A 14,239-nucleotide genomic window follows, 5' to 3' on the forward strand; every position below is an offset into this window, starting at 1 on the left:
CAGCTAACCGGTTGTGTGTACATCAGCTAACCGGTTGTGTGTACATCAGCTAACCGGTTGTGTGTACATCAGCTAACCGGTTGTGATTTCTCAACATGACCTGTAGTCCAACTGTATTTAATAACAACTAGCTTACAAAATGAGAATGAATCTGTAGGAAGAATCGGTCACACATTACATGCCACATAACTCCAAGCTATAACCTTGCTCTGCACGTTCACTAGTCTGCCTTTCATGTATGCCTGCCTGCCTGCCAGCCACCATATGGTTTTTGTCCATTTTATCAATTTTTTTCAAACATTAATGTATTTTTACTTTTTCTTTCCTTCATTCCATTTTCCCCCGTTCCTCCGTCCTCCACTGCTTATATCCTACCACGTACCACCTCACCTACCACGTACCACCTCACCTACCACGTACCACCTCACCTACCACGTACCACTGGGCAGAAGAACCTACCACTCCTACACTTACTACCTGTAAGTAAACACTTTAACATAATAGTCTTGGTGCCATGCTTTTGCTTTTCTGTCGTCCAAACTACATCATTGAGACTGGAACCATGTCATTCATCTCGCCCACAGGCCTGAGTCAAATACACATTTCCAATATTTCAGCTACATTTTCGTTTTAATATCCCCTGTTCAATAGAACCAATGCAATTGTCAGCAAAGCACCTTAGTATTTACACGAGAAGAACCGTAGCCATAGTCTTTCTCCTCTCTACCTGGCTGTTTATAGGCCCCCTTTTAGTTTCAACGTTATGATCAAATTCATGTCACACTATGACATTTGCATATAAATGATTTATGAAGCGTCTATGTAGGCATTATAGTCTATTATGGAGCTCTTATTAGAGACCTGCAGTCTTTTAAAATACAGCTGTAGGATTCGACTCAGATATATCTCCACACAGGATGGAAATTAAGCCAGCCAGGAAGTGAAATTGTGTCTTTTCAAATATCGCATCGCACAGATTGGTCTACTATCCCGGTTGGCGCAAAATCCTGGAGTATCACCCCTGTCTCCTCCTCGTATTCCTGTCTCCTTTCAAACTGCAGACAGACTTCCATCCCTGTCTCCTCCTCGTATTCCTGTCTCCTTTCAAACTGCAGACAGAGTTCCATCCCTGTCTCCTCATCATATCGTCACATGCGCAGAATACAACAGGTGTAGACCTTACAGTGAAATGTTTACTTACGAGCCCCTAAATAACAATATATATACAGGGGGGTACTGGTACAGAGTCAATGTATGGGGGCACCGGTTGGTAGAGTTATCAAAGTGACTATGTATAGATGACCACAGAGAGTGGCAGTGGTGTGGAAAGGGGAAGGGGGGGGGGGATGCGAGTAGTCTGGGTAGCCATTTGACTAGATGTTCAGGAGTCTTATGGCTTGGAGGTAGAAGCTGTTTAGAAGCCTCTTGGACCTAGACTTGGCGCTCCGGTACCGCTTGCCCGTCTCTTTTCAAACTGCTGTACAACACCTGCAGACAGACATTAGCCAGACATGCTTTCTCCATACAGGGAAGCTACATGCATATTTTCTATACTATTAGTACAATAATATATACTGCTCAAAAAAATAAAGGGAACACTAAAATAACACATCCTAGATCTGAATGAATGAAATAATCTTATTAAATACTTTTTTCTTTACATAGTTGAATGTGCTGACAACAAAATCACACAAAAATAATCAATGGAAATCCAATTTATCAACCCATGGAGGTCTGGATTTGGAGTCACACTCAAAATGAAAGTGGAAAACCACACTACAGGCTTATCCAACTTTGATGTAATGTCCTTAAAACAAGTCAAAATGTGGCTCAGTAGTGTGTGTGGCCTCCACGTGCCTGTATGACCTCCCTACAACGCCTGGGCATACTCCTGATGAGGTGGCGGATGGTCTCCTGAGGGATCTCCTCCCAGACCTGGACTAAAGCATCCGCCAACTCCTGGACAGTCTGTGGTGGAACGTGGCGTTGGTGGATGGAGCGAGAAATGATGTCCCAGATGTCCTCAATTGGATTCAGGTCTGGGGAACGGGCGGGCCAGTCCATAGCATCAATGCCTTCCTCTTGCAGGAACTGCTGACACACTCCAGCCACATGAGGTCTAGCATTGTCTTGCATTAGGAGGAACCCAGGGCCAACCGCACCAGCATATGGTCACACAAGGGGTCTGAGGAACTCATCTCGGTACCTAATGGCAGTCAGGCTACCTCTGGCGAGCACATGGAGGGCTGTGCGGCCGCCCAAAGAAATGCCACCCCACACCATGACTGACCCACCGCCAAACCGGTCATGCTGGAGGATGTTGCAGGCAGCAGAACGTTCTCCACAGCATCTCCAGACTGTCACGTCTGTCACGTGCTCAGTGTGAACCTGCTTTCATCTGAGAAGAGCACAGGGCGCCAGTGGCGAATTTGCCAATCTTGGTGTTCTCTGGCAAATGCCAAACGTCCTGCACGGTGTTGGGCTGTAAGCACAACCCCCACCTGTGGACGTCGGGCCCTCATACCACCCTCATGGAGTCTGTTTCTGACCATTTGAGCAGACACATGCACATTTGTGGCCTGCTGGAGGTCATTTTGCAGGGCTCTGGCCGTGCTCCTCCTGCTCCTCCTTGCACAAAGGCGGAGGTAGCGGTCCTGCTGCTGGGTTGTTGCCCTCTTACGGCCTCCTCCACGTTTCCTGATATACTGGCCTGTCTCCTGGTAGCGCCTCCATGCTCTGGACACTACGCTGACAGACACAGCAAACCTTCTTGCCACAGCTCACATTGATGTGCCATCCTGGATGAGCTGCACTACCTGAGCCACTTGTGTGGGTTGTAGACTCCGTCTCATGCTACCACTAGAGTGAAAGCACCGCCAGCATTCAAAAGTGACCAAAACATCAGCCAGGAAGCATAGGAACTGAGAAGTGGTCTGTGGTCCCCACCTGCAGAACCACTTCTTTATTGGGGGTGTCTTGGTAATTGCCTATAATTTCCACCTGTTGTCTATTCCATTTGCACAACAGCATGTGAAATTTATTGTCAATCAGTGTTGCTTCCTAAGTGGACAGTTTGATTTCACAGAAGTGTGATTGACTTGGAGTTACATTGTGTTGTTTAAGTGTTCCCTTTATTTTTTTGAGCAGTGTATTTTGTACAATTCACAACAGAGAATCATTCTCGTTTTGACCTCCAAGCAGTTTGTTGTTTATCAAATGATGAACCTAAACTGCATTGGTGATCATTTGGCTTCTGAATATGTTTGTGTGGAGACAATCAATATAGCTTATGTGTCATTGGTCTGTGTACTGGGAGCGGAGTCAGGAGTGTGTACTGGGAGCGGAGTCAGGAGTGTGTACTGGGAGCGGAGTCAGGAGTGTGTACCGGGAGCGGAGTCAGGAGTGTGTACCGGGAGCGGAGTCAGGAGTGCGTACTGGGAGCGGAGTCAGGAGTGCGTACTGGGAGCGGAGTCAGGAGTGCGTACTGGGAGCGGAGTCAGGAGTGCGTACTGGGAGCGGAGTCAGGAGTGCGTACTGGGAGCGGAGTCAGGAGTGCGTACTGGGAGCGGAGTCAGGAGTGCGTACTGGGAGCGGAGTCAGGAGTGCGTACTGGGAGCGGAGTCAGGAGTGCGTACTGGGAGCGGAGAGCAGAGAGTCAGGAGCAGGAGAGCAGAGAGTTGTGAACAGGAGCACACTTTGAGGCAGGAGAAACCAACAGACGGACGCCACTTCGTCGAAATGTCACGGGTGTCGTAGGGATTGGACCAAAACGCAGTGGGAACGTGTAAACTCATCTTCTTCATTTATTAAAGAAGGAAAACAAAAGAAACACGTATACAAAAACAACAAACGACACTAAACAGTCCTGTCAGGTGCACGAACACAAAACAGGACATAACTACCCACAAATCCCATAGGAAAAAACACCCCTCTTAAATAGGACCTTCAATTAGAAGAAACTAGGAGCAGCTGCTTCCAATTGAAGGTCAACCCAATAAACACCACATAGAAATAGACATACTAGAACTAACATAGAAATAGACTAACAAGAACATAGCCCAACAAACCCCGAAACACTCTAAACAAACACCCCCTGCCACGCCCTGACCAAACTACAATAACAAACAACCTCTTTTACTGGTCAGGACGTGACACGAAACCTCCATCCAATATGCCAAAGTGCAAAAACGAGCAAACAGTCACAATAATAAAGTACAAACAAATAAACATATCTCGTGAATATAAAAAACGGAATAAACGCACACCAGAAATAGCGTGTAAAAAATGACACGTAACAAGAAACAATCACACACAGACATGAGGGGGGGAACAGAGGAATAAATACATGTAGTGTGATTGGGGGAATGAAAACCAGGTGTGCAGGGAACAAGACAAAACAAATGGATCAATGAAAAATGGAGCGGCGATGGCTAGAAAGCCGGTGACGTCGACCGCCGAACGCCGCCCGAACAAGGAGAGGAGCCGACTTCGGCGGAAGTCGTGACATTTATGAATTTCCATTTGGCTTTTAATGATTTTCTTTCTTTTGGCTTGTCAAAGTCAGATGATGAAATGCCTGTCTTGACAGGGGACCTTTTCTTATCTACTGCTGGTAGTTCATACGTATTGTTTGGGTGGGTACATTCCTGGCTAAAAATACCAGCAACAAAAGCAACCAACAATGCTGTCCTATATATTGCATAGAGAATTAGCAATGATCTGATATAATACTCTGTCTGGCACCAAACAGCATGTCAAACTCTCCTCTCCTGTCCTCTCCTCTTCTCCTCTTCCATGGCCCTGCCCAGTTCTATTCCTTCACACTGCTCCTCATCTCTCCATCTCTCCATCCATTCCTCCATCCTCCCATCTCTCCACCTGTCCCCTTGTGAAATGGTACCTACTGCAGCTTTCATGCTCTCTATCCCTCCTTTTCTTCCATTGTTCTTGCATGTGAATCCCTCCCTCCATCTCTCATCTCTCCATCTCTCCGTCCCTCCATCTCTCCATCCATCTTTCCATCTCTCCATCCATCTCTCTCTCTCTCTCCCTCCCTCCCTCCCTCCCTCCCTCCCTCCCTCCCTCCCTCCCTCCCTCCCTCCCTCCCTCCCTCCCTCCCTCCCTCCCTCAATCTCTCTCTTCCTCCATCTCTCCCTCCATCTCTCCATCTCTCCCTCCATCTCTCCATCTCTCTGTCCCTCCCTCCATCTCTCTGTCCCTCCCTCCATTTCTCCATCCCTCCCTCCATCCCTCCCTCCCTCCATCCCTCTCTCCATCCATCCCTCCCTCCCTCCCTCTCTCCATCCCTCTCTCCATCCCTCCCTCCATCTCTCCATCTCTCCATGTAACTGTGATGATAACCTGATGATAACATCAATATTCAGAATTAGCTGAAAATGCTGCTGTCACATGTACATTTTAATCACATTCTTCCTGCATTATAAGACAATAGCCTTAAATTTGCTTACAAATTCTACTCCAATCTATCCCTTTGTGATACCCTAAAAATATTTTTGGGGATCTTTTGAATAATATGGATCTCTGGATCGTACGCATACCACCTCACTAAACTAGGTTCTCAGAATTAGCTCTGTCGTATTCACATTCTCCCTGCATTACAAGACAATAGCCTTAAATTTTGCATACAGGTTCTACTCCAATCTTTTCTCTGTTTGACTACTCGATGTGTGCTGCAACGCTACAGTAGAGGAAAGAGGCTTAGTCCCAATTCCTCAATTAGAGAGGGATTATAATCTGGCGGTGATCAGACCGTAACTAGTACTTCTGTTCGAAGACAAAAAGCCTCATCGTCTCCACCGTGAAATAATAATGCCCAGCATTGTCATTCACACCGACGTGGTTATCTGTTGATATAACAAATTCTACTCCCACTGTAGTAGTGCCAGCTGTCTTCACTCTAAACATGAGATCAGCATGATGTACAGGACGTAGAGAATGTAGCATTTCCTGTAGAGAATAGTGTATCATAGAGATATGATTACTGCTTGTGCGGATCACTCTGTTGATGCTTCAGCGTACCTGATTTATCTAGCTTCTGATTTATCTAGCTTCTGTATTAATGGAAACCTTGTTGACTGGAATGGGATCAGAACACGTCTATGATCCTTTAATGTTCTCATGATAAGAACGACGACGATGATGATGATGATGATGATGATGAGCATCAAACATATTTTAAACTGTAAGAGTGTAGTGTGGCCTGTTCTTCCACAATATGCTGTTTATTTGTGTGTGTGTGTGTGTGTGTGTGTGTGTGTGTGTGTGTGTGTGTGTGTGTGTGTGTGTGTGTGTGTGTGTGTGTGTGTGTGTGTGTGTGTGTGTGTGTGTGTGAGAGAGAGAGACAGAGTGTGTGTGCGTGCATGTGTGGAACATGTGGTGCCAGAATGTGTGAGAGACTGTGTGAGAGACTGTGTGTGTGAGAGACAGAGTGTGTGTGTGTGTGCATGTGTGGAACATGTGGTGCCAGAATGTGTGAGAGACTGTGTGAGAGACAGTGTGTGTGTGTGAGAGAGAGAGAGAGAGAGAGAGAGAGAGAGAGAGAGAGAGACAGAGTGTATGTATGGAACATGCGGCACCAGAATATGCTGTTTGTGTGTGTGAGAGAGAGAGACAGTGTGTGTGTGTGAGAGAGAGAGACAGAGTGTGTGTGTGTGTGTGTGTGTGTGCGTGTGTGTGTGTGTGTGTGTGTGTGTGTGTGTGTGTGTGTGTGTGTGTGTGTGTGAGAGAGAGAGACAGAGTGTGTGTGTATGGAACATGCGGCACCAGAATATGCTGTTTGTGTGTGTTTGCCAGGACCTCATCAATTCAACACTGTAATTAAAGGTCCACTCTGTGATCTGGCATTAACGATCAATCTGTGGTCTGTCATTAAGGATTTAGGTTCATAAGGGATTACGTTGAGGTGGAGGAATGCTTGAATTTATTAAATCCCCTAGGGTTCACTGAGATGGGAAAAGCATTATATAGTTGGCCTACTTATACCCCTGATATGAATAAGACAATATTATTTAGGGTGGCAATAGTATATGCATTGATTAAAGCTCAATGTTCAATTAAAATGTCCCTACCACCATATCTAAGCCAATATGATACCAATGACATTTCGTAAATCAACTCTGTCCCACAGTTGACAGTGCATGTCAGAGCAAAAACCAAGCCATGAGATTGAAGGAATTGTCCGTAGAGCTCAGAGACAGGATTGTGTCGAGGCACAGATCTGTGGAAGGGTACCAAAACATTTCTGCAGTATTGAAGGTCCCCAAGAACACAGTGGCCTCCATCATTCTTAAATGGAAGAAGTTTGAAACCACCAAGACTCTTCCCAGAGCAGGCCGCCCGGCCAAACTGAGCAATCGGGTGAGAAGGGCCTTGGTCAGGGAGCTGACCAAGAACCTGATGGTCAATCTGACAGAGCTCCAGAGTTCCTCTGTAGAGAAGGGAGAAACTTCCAGAAGGATAGCCATCTCTGCAGCACTCCACCAATCAGGCCTTTATGGTAGAGTGGCCAGACGGAAGCCACTCCTCAGTAAAAGGCACATGACAGCTCGCTCGCAGTTTGCCAAAAGGCACCTAAAGGACTCAGACCATGAGAAACAAGATTATCTGGTCTGATGAAACCAAGATTGAACTCTTTGGCCTGAATGCCAAGTGCCATCTCTGGAGGAAATCTGGCACCATCCCTACGGTGAAGCATGGTAGTGGCAGCATCATGCTGTGGGGATGTTTTTCAGCGGCAGGGACTGGGAGACTAGTCAGGATCAAGGGAAAGATGAACGGAGCAAAGTACAGAGAGATTCTTGATTAAAACATGTTCCAGGGCTCTCAGCATCTCAGACTGAGGCGAAAATTCACCTTCCAACAGGACTTCAACACTAAGCACACAGCCAAGACAATGCAGGAGTGGCTTCGGGACAAGTCTCTGAATGTTCTTGAGTGGTCCAGCCAGAGCCCAGACTTGAACCCCATCAAACATCTCTGGAATGACATGAAAATAGCTGTGTAGCGGTGCTCCCCATCCAACCTGACAGAGTTTGAGAGGATCTGCAGAGAAGAATGGGAGAAACTCCCTGAATACAGGTGTGCCAAGCTTGTAGCGTCATACCCAAGAAGACTCGAGTCTGTAAGTATTGATTAAAGAGTCTGAATACTTGTTTAAATGTGACATTTCTGTTTTTTGTTGTTTATAGGGTATTATTTGTAGATTGATGAGGGAAACAATCATGTTGATACATTTTTGAATATGGCTGTAACATAACAAAATATGGAAAAAGTTAAGGGCTCTGAATTTTTTTCACAACTGCCATCAGTGTGGCGCCAAAACGTTTACGACAAATACATATTGACATAGTAAAATAATTATGTGTGTAAAACAAAAGTTATTTCATGCTGAAGCCCTCGCATTAAACACCAATGGTATTCCCTAATTTTATGGTTTATATTTAGGATAATGTTTTACAGCTTTGACGTCATTTTTTGTATTTTAAAATCGTAAAAAAAAAAAAAAGGTCATATATGTAACATCTGATAAGGCCACAGAGGGCCAGAGATAATACAGAGGTCTGTGATAATCTGAAGGACCCAAAAAGGCAACTAGATGTCTTGTGATAGATTACATAAAATCCATAAAGGTACCAAAATGCTTGTAGTTTACTGGCAGAAAGTTTCCAATAATATACCCTCTCTTTGCAACCCTACTCAACAGTATCATGAAAATTAAAAACTCAACAAAAGTGATTTAGCTTCCTGTCAATTATGAACATAGGTTAGGTAAGTTTATAGTTTAGTTTTCAATTGTCAATACAGGAAGTGCTTAGTAACCATTTTCAATATGGTGAAGGTTGAATGACACAACCAAGTTAATATAAAGGTAGTAAATATAAAGGTAGAAAATAATGAAGGTGTCAAGCGCCCACCGGTCTGTTAACGACCAGATAAAGCATTGTACATAGCTACACTACATGCGTTATCATGAAAATAAAAATCTCAACGGGGAAATATTTAGCTAACTGTCTATATATGTTTTAGTCATTTAGCAGACGCTCTTATCCAGAGCGACTTACAAGAGTATTTAGGGTTAAGTGCCTTGCTCAAGAGCACATTGACAGATTTTTCACCTAGTCTGCTCTGGGATACGAACCAATAACCTTTTGGTTGTTGGCCCATCGCTCTTAAACGCTAGGCTACTAGTTGGAACTACAGTAACACCGCCCTTATCAGCCTGCTGTTATAGTGGAACTACAGTAACACCGCCCTTATCAGCCTGCTGTTATAGTGGAACTACAGTAACACCGCCCTTATCAGCCTGCTGTTATAATGGAACTACAGTAACACCGCCCTTATCAGCCTGATGTTATAGTAGAACTACAGTAACACCGCCCTTATCAGCCTGCTGTTATAGTAGAACTACAGTAACACCGCCCTTATCAGCCTGCTGTTATAGAACTACAGTAACACCGCCCTTATCAGCCTGCTGTTATAGTCGAACTAGAGTAACACCGTCCTTATCAGCCTGCTGTTATAGTGGAACTACAGTAACACCGCCCTTATCAGCCAGCTGTTATAGTGGAACTAGAGTAACACCGCCCTTATCAGCCTGCTGTTATAGTAGAACTACAGTAACACCGCCCTTATCAGCCTGCTGTTATAGTAGAACTACAGTAACACCGCCCTTATCAGCCTGCTGTTATAGTGGAACTACAGTAACACCGCCCTTATCAGCCTGATGTTATAGTGGAACTACAGTAACACCGCCCTTATCAGCCTGCTGTTATAGTGGAACTACAGTAACACCGCCCATATCAGCCTGATGTTATAGTGGAACTACAGTAACACCGCCCTTATCAGCCTGATGTTATAGTGGAACTACAGTAACACCGCCCTTATCAGCCTGCTGTTATAGTGGAACTACAGTAACACCGCCCTTATCAGCCTGCTGTTATAGTAGAACTACAGTAACACCGCCCTTATCAGCCTGATGTTATAGTAGAACTACAGTAACACCGCCCTTATCAGCCAGCTGTTATAGTAGAACTACAGTAACACCGCCCTTATCAGCCTGATGTTATAGTGGAACTACAGTAACACCGCCCTTATCAGCCTGCTGTTATAGTGGAACTACAGTAACACCGCCCTTATCAGCCTGCTGTTATAGTAGAACTACAGTAACACCGCCCTTATCAGCCTGATGTTATAGTGGAACTAGAGTAACACCGTCCTTATCAGCCTGCTGTTATAGTGGAACTACAGTAACACCGCCCTTATCAGCCTGCTGTTATAGTAGAACTACAGTAACACCGCCCTTATCAGCCTGCTGTTATAGTAGAACTACAGTAACACCGCCCTTATCAGCCTGCTGTTATAGTAGAACTACAGTAACACCGCCCTTATCAGCCTGATGTTATAGTAGAACTACAGTAACACCGCCCTTATCAGCCAGCTGTTATAGTAGAACTACAGTAACACCGCCCTTATCAGCCTGATGTTATAGTGGAACTACAGTAACACCGCCCTTATCAGCCTGCTGTTATAGTGGAACTACAGTAACACAGCCCTTATCAGCCAGCTGTTATAGTAGAACTACGGTAACACCGCCCTTATCAGCCAGGATGAATTTTATTGCAATATTATTTGATAGTGGCAGCTAAATGGAGACCCTGGACCCAGACCTTTTGTGAAGCACTTCATCTCCCATCGTTCAGCAGACAAAGAGCTTTGGAAATGAACAGTTTTCAAGGTTGTTTTGATTGTATGCCGGTAAAGAATTTGATGTTAAGAGACACAGTGATGCAGCTGCGGTTTTACACACACACACACACACACACACACACACACACACACACACACACACACACACACACACACACACACACACACACACACACACATACACACACACACACTGAGCTGAACTGTAGCCTACAGGTGGAGAATGCCATTGTGTGGGTAGTGAATGCACAACGATTCAATGGAGTCTTGATAAGCTAGTAGAGTGGGTAGTCAGACAGATACAGTAGATATGATAAAGAGAGATATACAGTAGATCGATAGAGAGATATGATAGAGACACAGTAGATATGATAGAGACACAGTATATCGATAGAGAGAGATATACAGTAGATCGATAGAGATACGATAGAAATGATAGAGAGAGACACAGTAGATCGATAGAGATATACAGTAGATATGAAAGAGAGATACAGTAGATCGATAGAGAGATACGATAGAGATACAGTAGATATGATAGAGAGAGACACAGTAGATCGATAGAGAGATACAGTAGAGAGAGCGATACAGTAGATATGGTGGATACAGTAGGTAGATACAGTAGGTAGATACAGTAGGTAGATAGATAGATAGATAGATAGATAGAGTTGAAGTCGGAAGTTTAAATACACCTTAGCCAAATACATTTAAACTCAGTTTTTCACAATTCCTGACATTTAATCCTCATAAAAATTCCCTGTTTTAGGTCAGTTAGGATCACCACTTTATTTTAAGAATGTGAAATGTCAGAATAATAGTAGAGAGAATGATTTATTTCAGCTTTTATTTCTTTCATCACATTCCCAGTGGGTCAGAAGTTTACATACACTCAATTAGTATTTGGTAGTATTGCCTTTAAATTGTATAACTTGGGTCAAACGTTTCGGGTAGCCTTCCACAAGCTTCCCACAATAAGTTGGGTGAATTTTGGCCCATTCCTCCTGACAGAGCTGGTGTAACTGAGTCAGGTTTGTAGGCCTCCTTGCTCGCACAGACTTTTTCAGTTCTGCCCACACATTTTCTATGGGATTGAGGTCAGGGCTTTGTGATGGCCACTCCAATACCTTGACTTTGTTGTCCTTAAGCCATGTTGCCACAACTTTGGAAGTATGCTTGGGGCCATTATTATTTCACTTATATTTCACTGTATCACAATTCCAGTGGGTCAGAAGTAGATGGATGGATAGATGGATAGATGGATAGATGGATAGATGGATGGATGGATGGATGGATGGATACGATGGATGGATGGATACGATAGATTGATGGATACGATAGATTGATGGATACGATAGATTGATGGATGGATACGATAGATTGATGGATACGATAGATTGATGGATACGATAGATTGATGGATACGATAGATAGATACAGTAGATAGATAAGATAGATACAGTAGATAGATAAGATAGATACAGTAGATAGATAAGATAGATACTGCTAAATGACTTAAATGTAAATGTAATAGATACAGTAGATAGATAAGATAGATACAGTAGATAGATAGATACGGTAGATAGATACGGTAGATAGATACGGTAGATAGGTAGGTAGATACAGTAGGTTGATAGAGATACAGTAGGTGGATAGGTACAGTAGGTGGATAGGTACAGTAGATAGAGAGGTACAGTAGGTGGATAGAGATACAGTAGATAGATAGGTACAGTAGATAGGTACAGTAGATAGATAGATAGATAGATAGATAGATACAGTACATAGGTATTTACAGTAGATTGATAGGTAGTTACAGTAGATTGATGGATACAGTAGATAGGTACAGTAGATGGGTAGATACAATAGATAGATAGATAGATAGATAGATAGATAGATAGATAGATAGATAGATAGATAGATAGATAGATAGATAGATAGATGGGTAGGTACAGTAGATACAGTAAATATGATAGGTAGATACAGTAGATAGGTGCCTTTAGATAGATACGGTAGATACAGTAGGTAGATATGATAGATACAGTAGGTGGATAGAGAGATACAGTAGATAGATAGGTACAGTAGGTGGAGAGAGGTACAGTAGGTGGATACAGTAGATAGATACAGTAGGTGGATAGATAGGTACAGTAGATAGATGCAGTAGAGAGATAGATACAGTAGAGAGATAGGTACAGTAGAGAGATACAGTAGAGAGATACAGTAGATAGATACAATAGAGAGATACAGTAGGTGAATAGAGAGATACAGTAGATATGTACCTTTAGGTAGATACAGTAGGTAGATAGATAGATGGGTACCTTTAGATAGGCACAGTAGGTGGATAGAGGTACAGTAGATAGATAGATACAGTAGATAGATAGGTACAGTAGGTAGATAGATAGATAGATAGATAGATAGATAGATAGATAGATAGATAGATAGATAGATAGATAGATAGATAGATAGATAGATAGATAGATAGATGGGTAGGTACAGTAGATACAGTAAATATGATAGGTAGATACAGTAGATAGGTGCCTTTAGATAGATACGGTAGATACAGTAGGTAGATATGATAGATACAGTAGGTGGATAGAGAGATACAGTAGATAGATAGGTACAGTAGGTGGAGAGAGGTACAGTAGGTGGATACAGTAGATAGATACAGTAGGTGGATAGATAGGTACAGTAGATAGATGCAGTAGAGAGATAGATACAGTAGAGAGATAGGTACAGTAGAGAGATACAGTAGAGAGATACAGTAGATAGATACAATAGAGAGATACAGTAGGTGAATAGAGAGATACAGTAGATATGTACCTTTAGGTAGATACAGTAGGTAGATAGATAGATGGGTACCTTTAGATAGGCACAGTAGGTGGATAGAGGTACAGTAGATAGATAGATACAGTAGATAGATAGGTACAGTAGGTGGATAGAGAGATACAGTAGATAGAGAGATACAGTAGATAGAGTGGTACAGTAGATAGGTACAGTAGGTAGATACAGTAGGTAGATAGATAGATGGGTACCTTTAGATAGGCACAGTAGGTGGATAGAGGTACAGTAGATAGATAGATACAGTAGATAGATAGGTACAGTAGGTAGATAGAGAGATACAGTAGATAGAGAGATACAGTAGATAGAGTGGTACAGTAGATAGGTACAGTAGGTAGATACAGTAGGTAGATAGATAGATGGGTACTTTTAGATAGGCACAGTAGGTGGATAGAGGTACAGTAGATAGATAGGTACAGTTGGTGGATAGAGAGATACAGTAGATAGGTAGGTACAGTAGATAGATAGGTACAGTTGGTGGATAGAGATATACAGTAGATAGGTAGGTACAGTAGATAGGTACAGTAGACAGGTACAGTAGGTACAGTAGGTGAATAGAGATATACAGTAGCTATGTACCTTTAGATAGATACAGTAGGTGGATAGATAGATAGATAGATAGATAGATAGAGTAGGTGGATAGAGAGATACAGTAGGTAGAGAGATACAGTAGATAGATAGGTAC

The 14,239-nt window shown here is 43.3% G+C and overlaps 1 protein-coding gene across 8 annotated transcripts in view; it reads left to right on the forward strand.

Moving 5' to 3' along the window:
* Positions 1–14,239, forward strand: part of LOC106595545 (receptor-type tyrosine-protein phosphatase mu) — a 633,856-nt gene that overhangs the window by 472,191 nt on the left and 147,426 nt on the right. For 4 of the 8 annotated variants that reach the window (XM_045694494.1, XM_045694495.1, XM_045694497.1 and 1 more), the window contains one exon: positions 450–479. The exons of the other annotated variants lie outside the window; for them this stretch is intronic. In XM_045694494.1, coding sequence (XP_045550450.1) covers positions 450–479 — 30 coding nt within the window. The remainder of the gene's footprint in view (positions 1–449; positions 480–14,239) is intronic. 8 annotated transcript variants of the gene reach the window in all.

This window comes from Salmo salar, chromosome ssa14 (assembly GCF_905237065.1).
Source record: "Salmo salar chromosome ssa14, Ssal_v3.1, whole genome shotgun sequence".
In the NCBI taxonomy this organism is placed as follows: domain Eukaryota; kingdom Metazoa; phylum Chordata; class Actinopteri; order Salmoniformes; family Salmonidae; genus Salmo; species Salmo salar.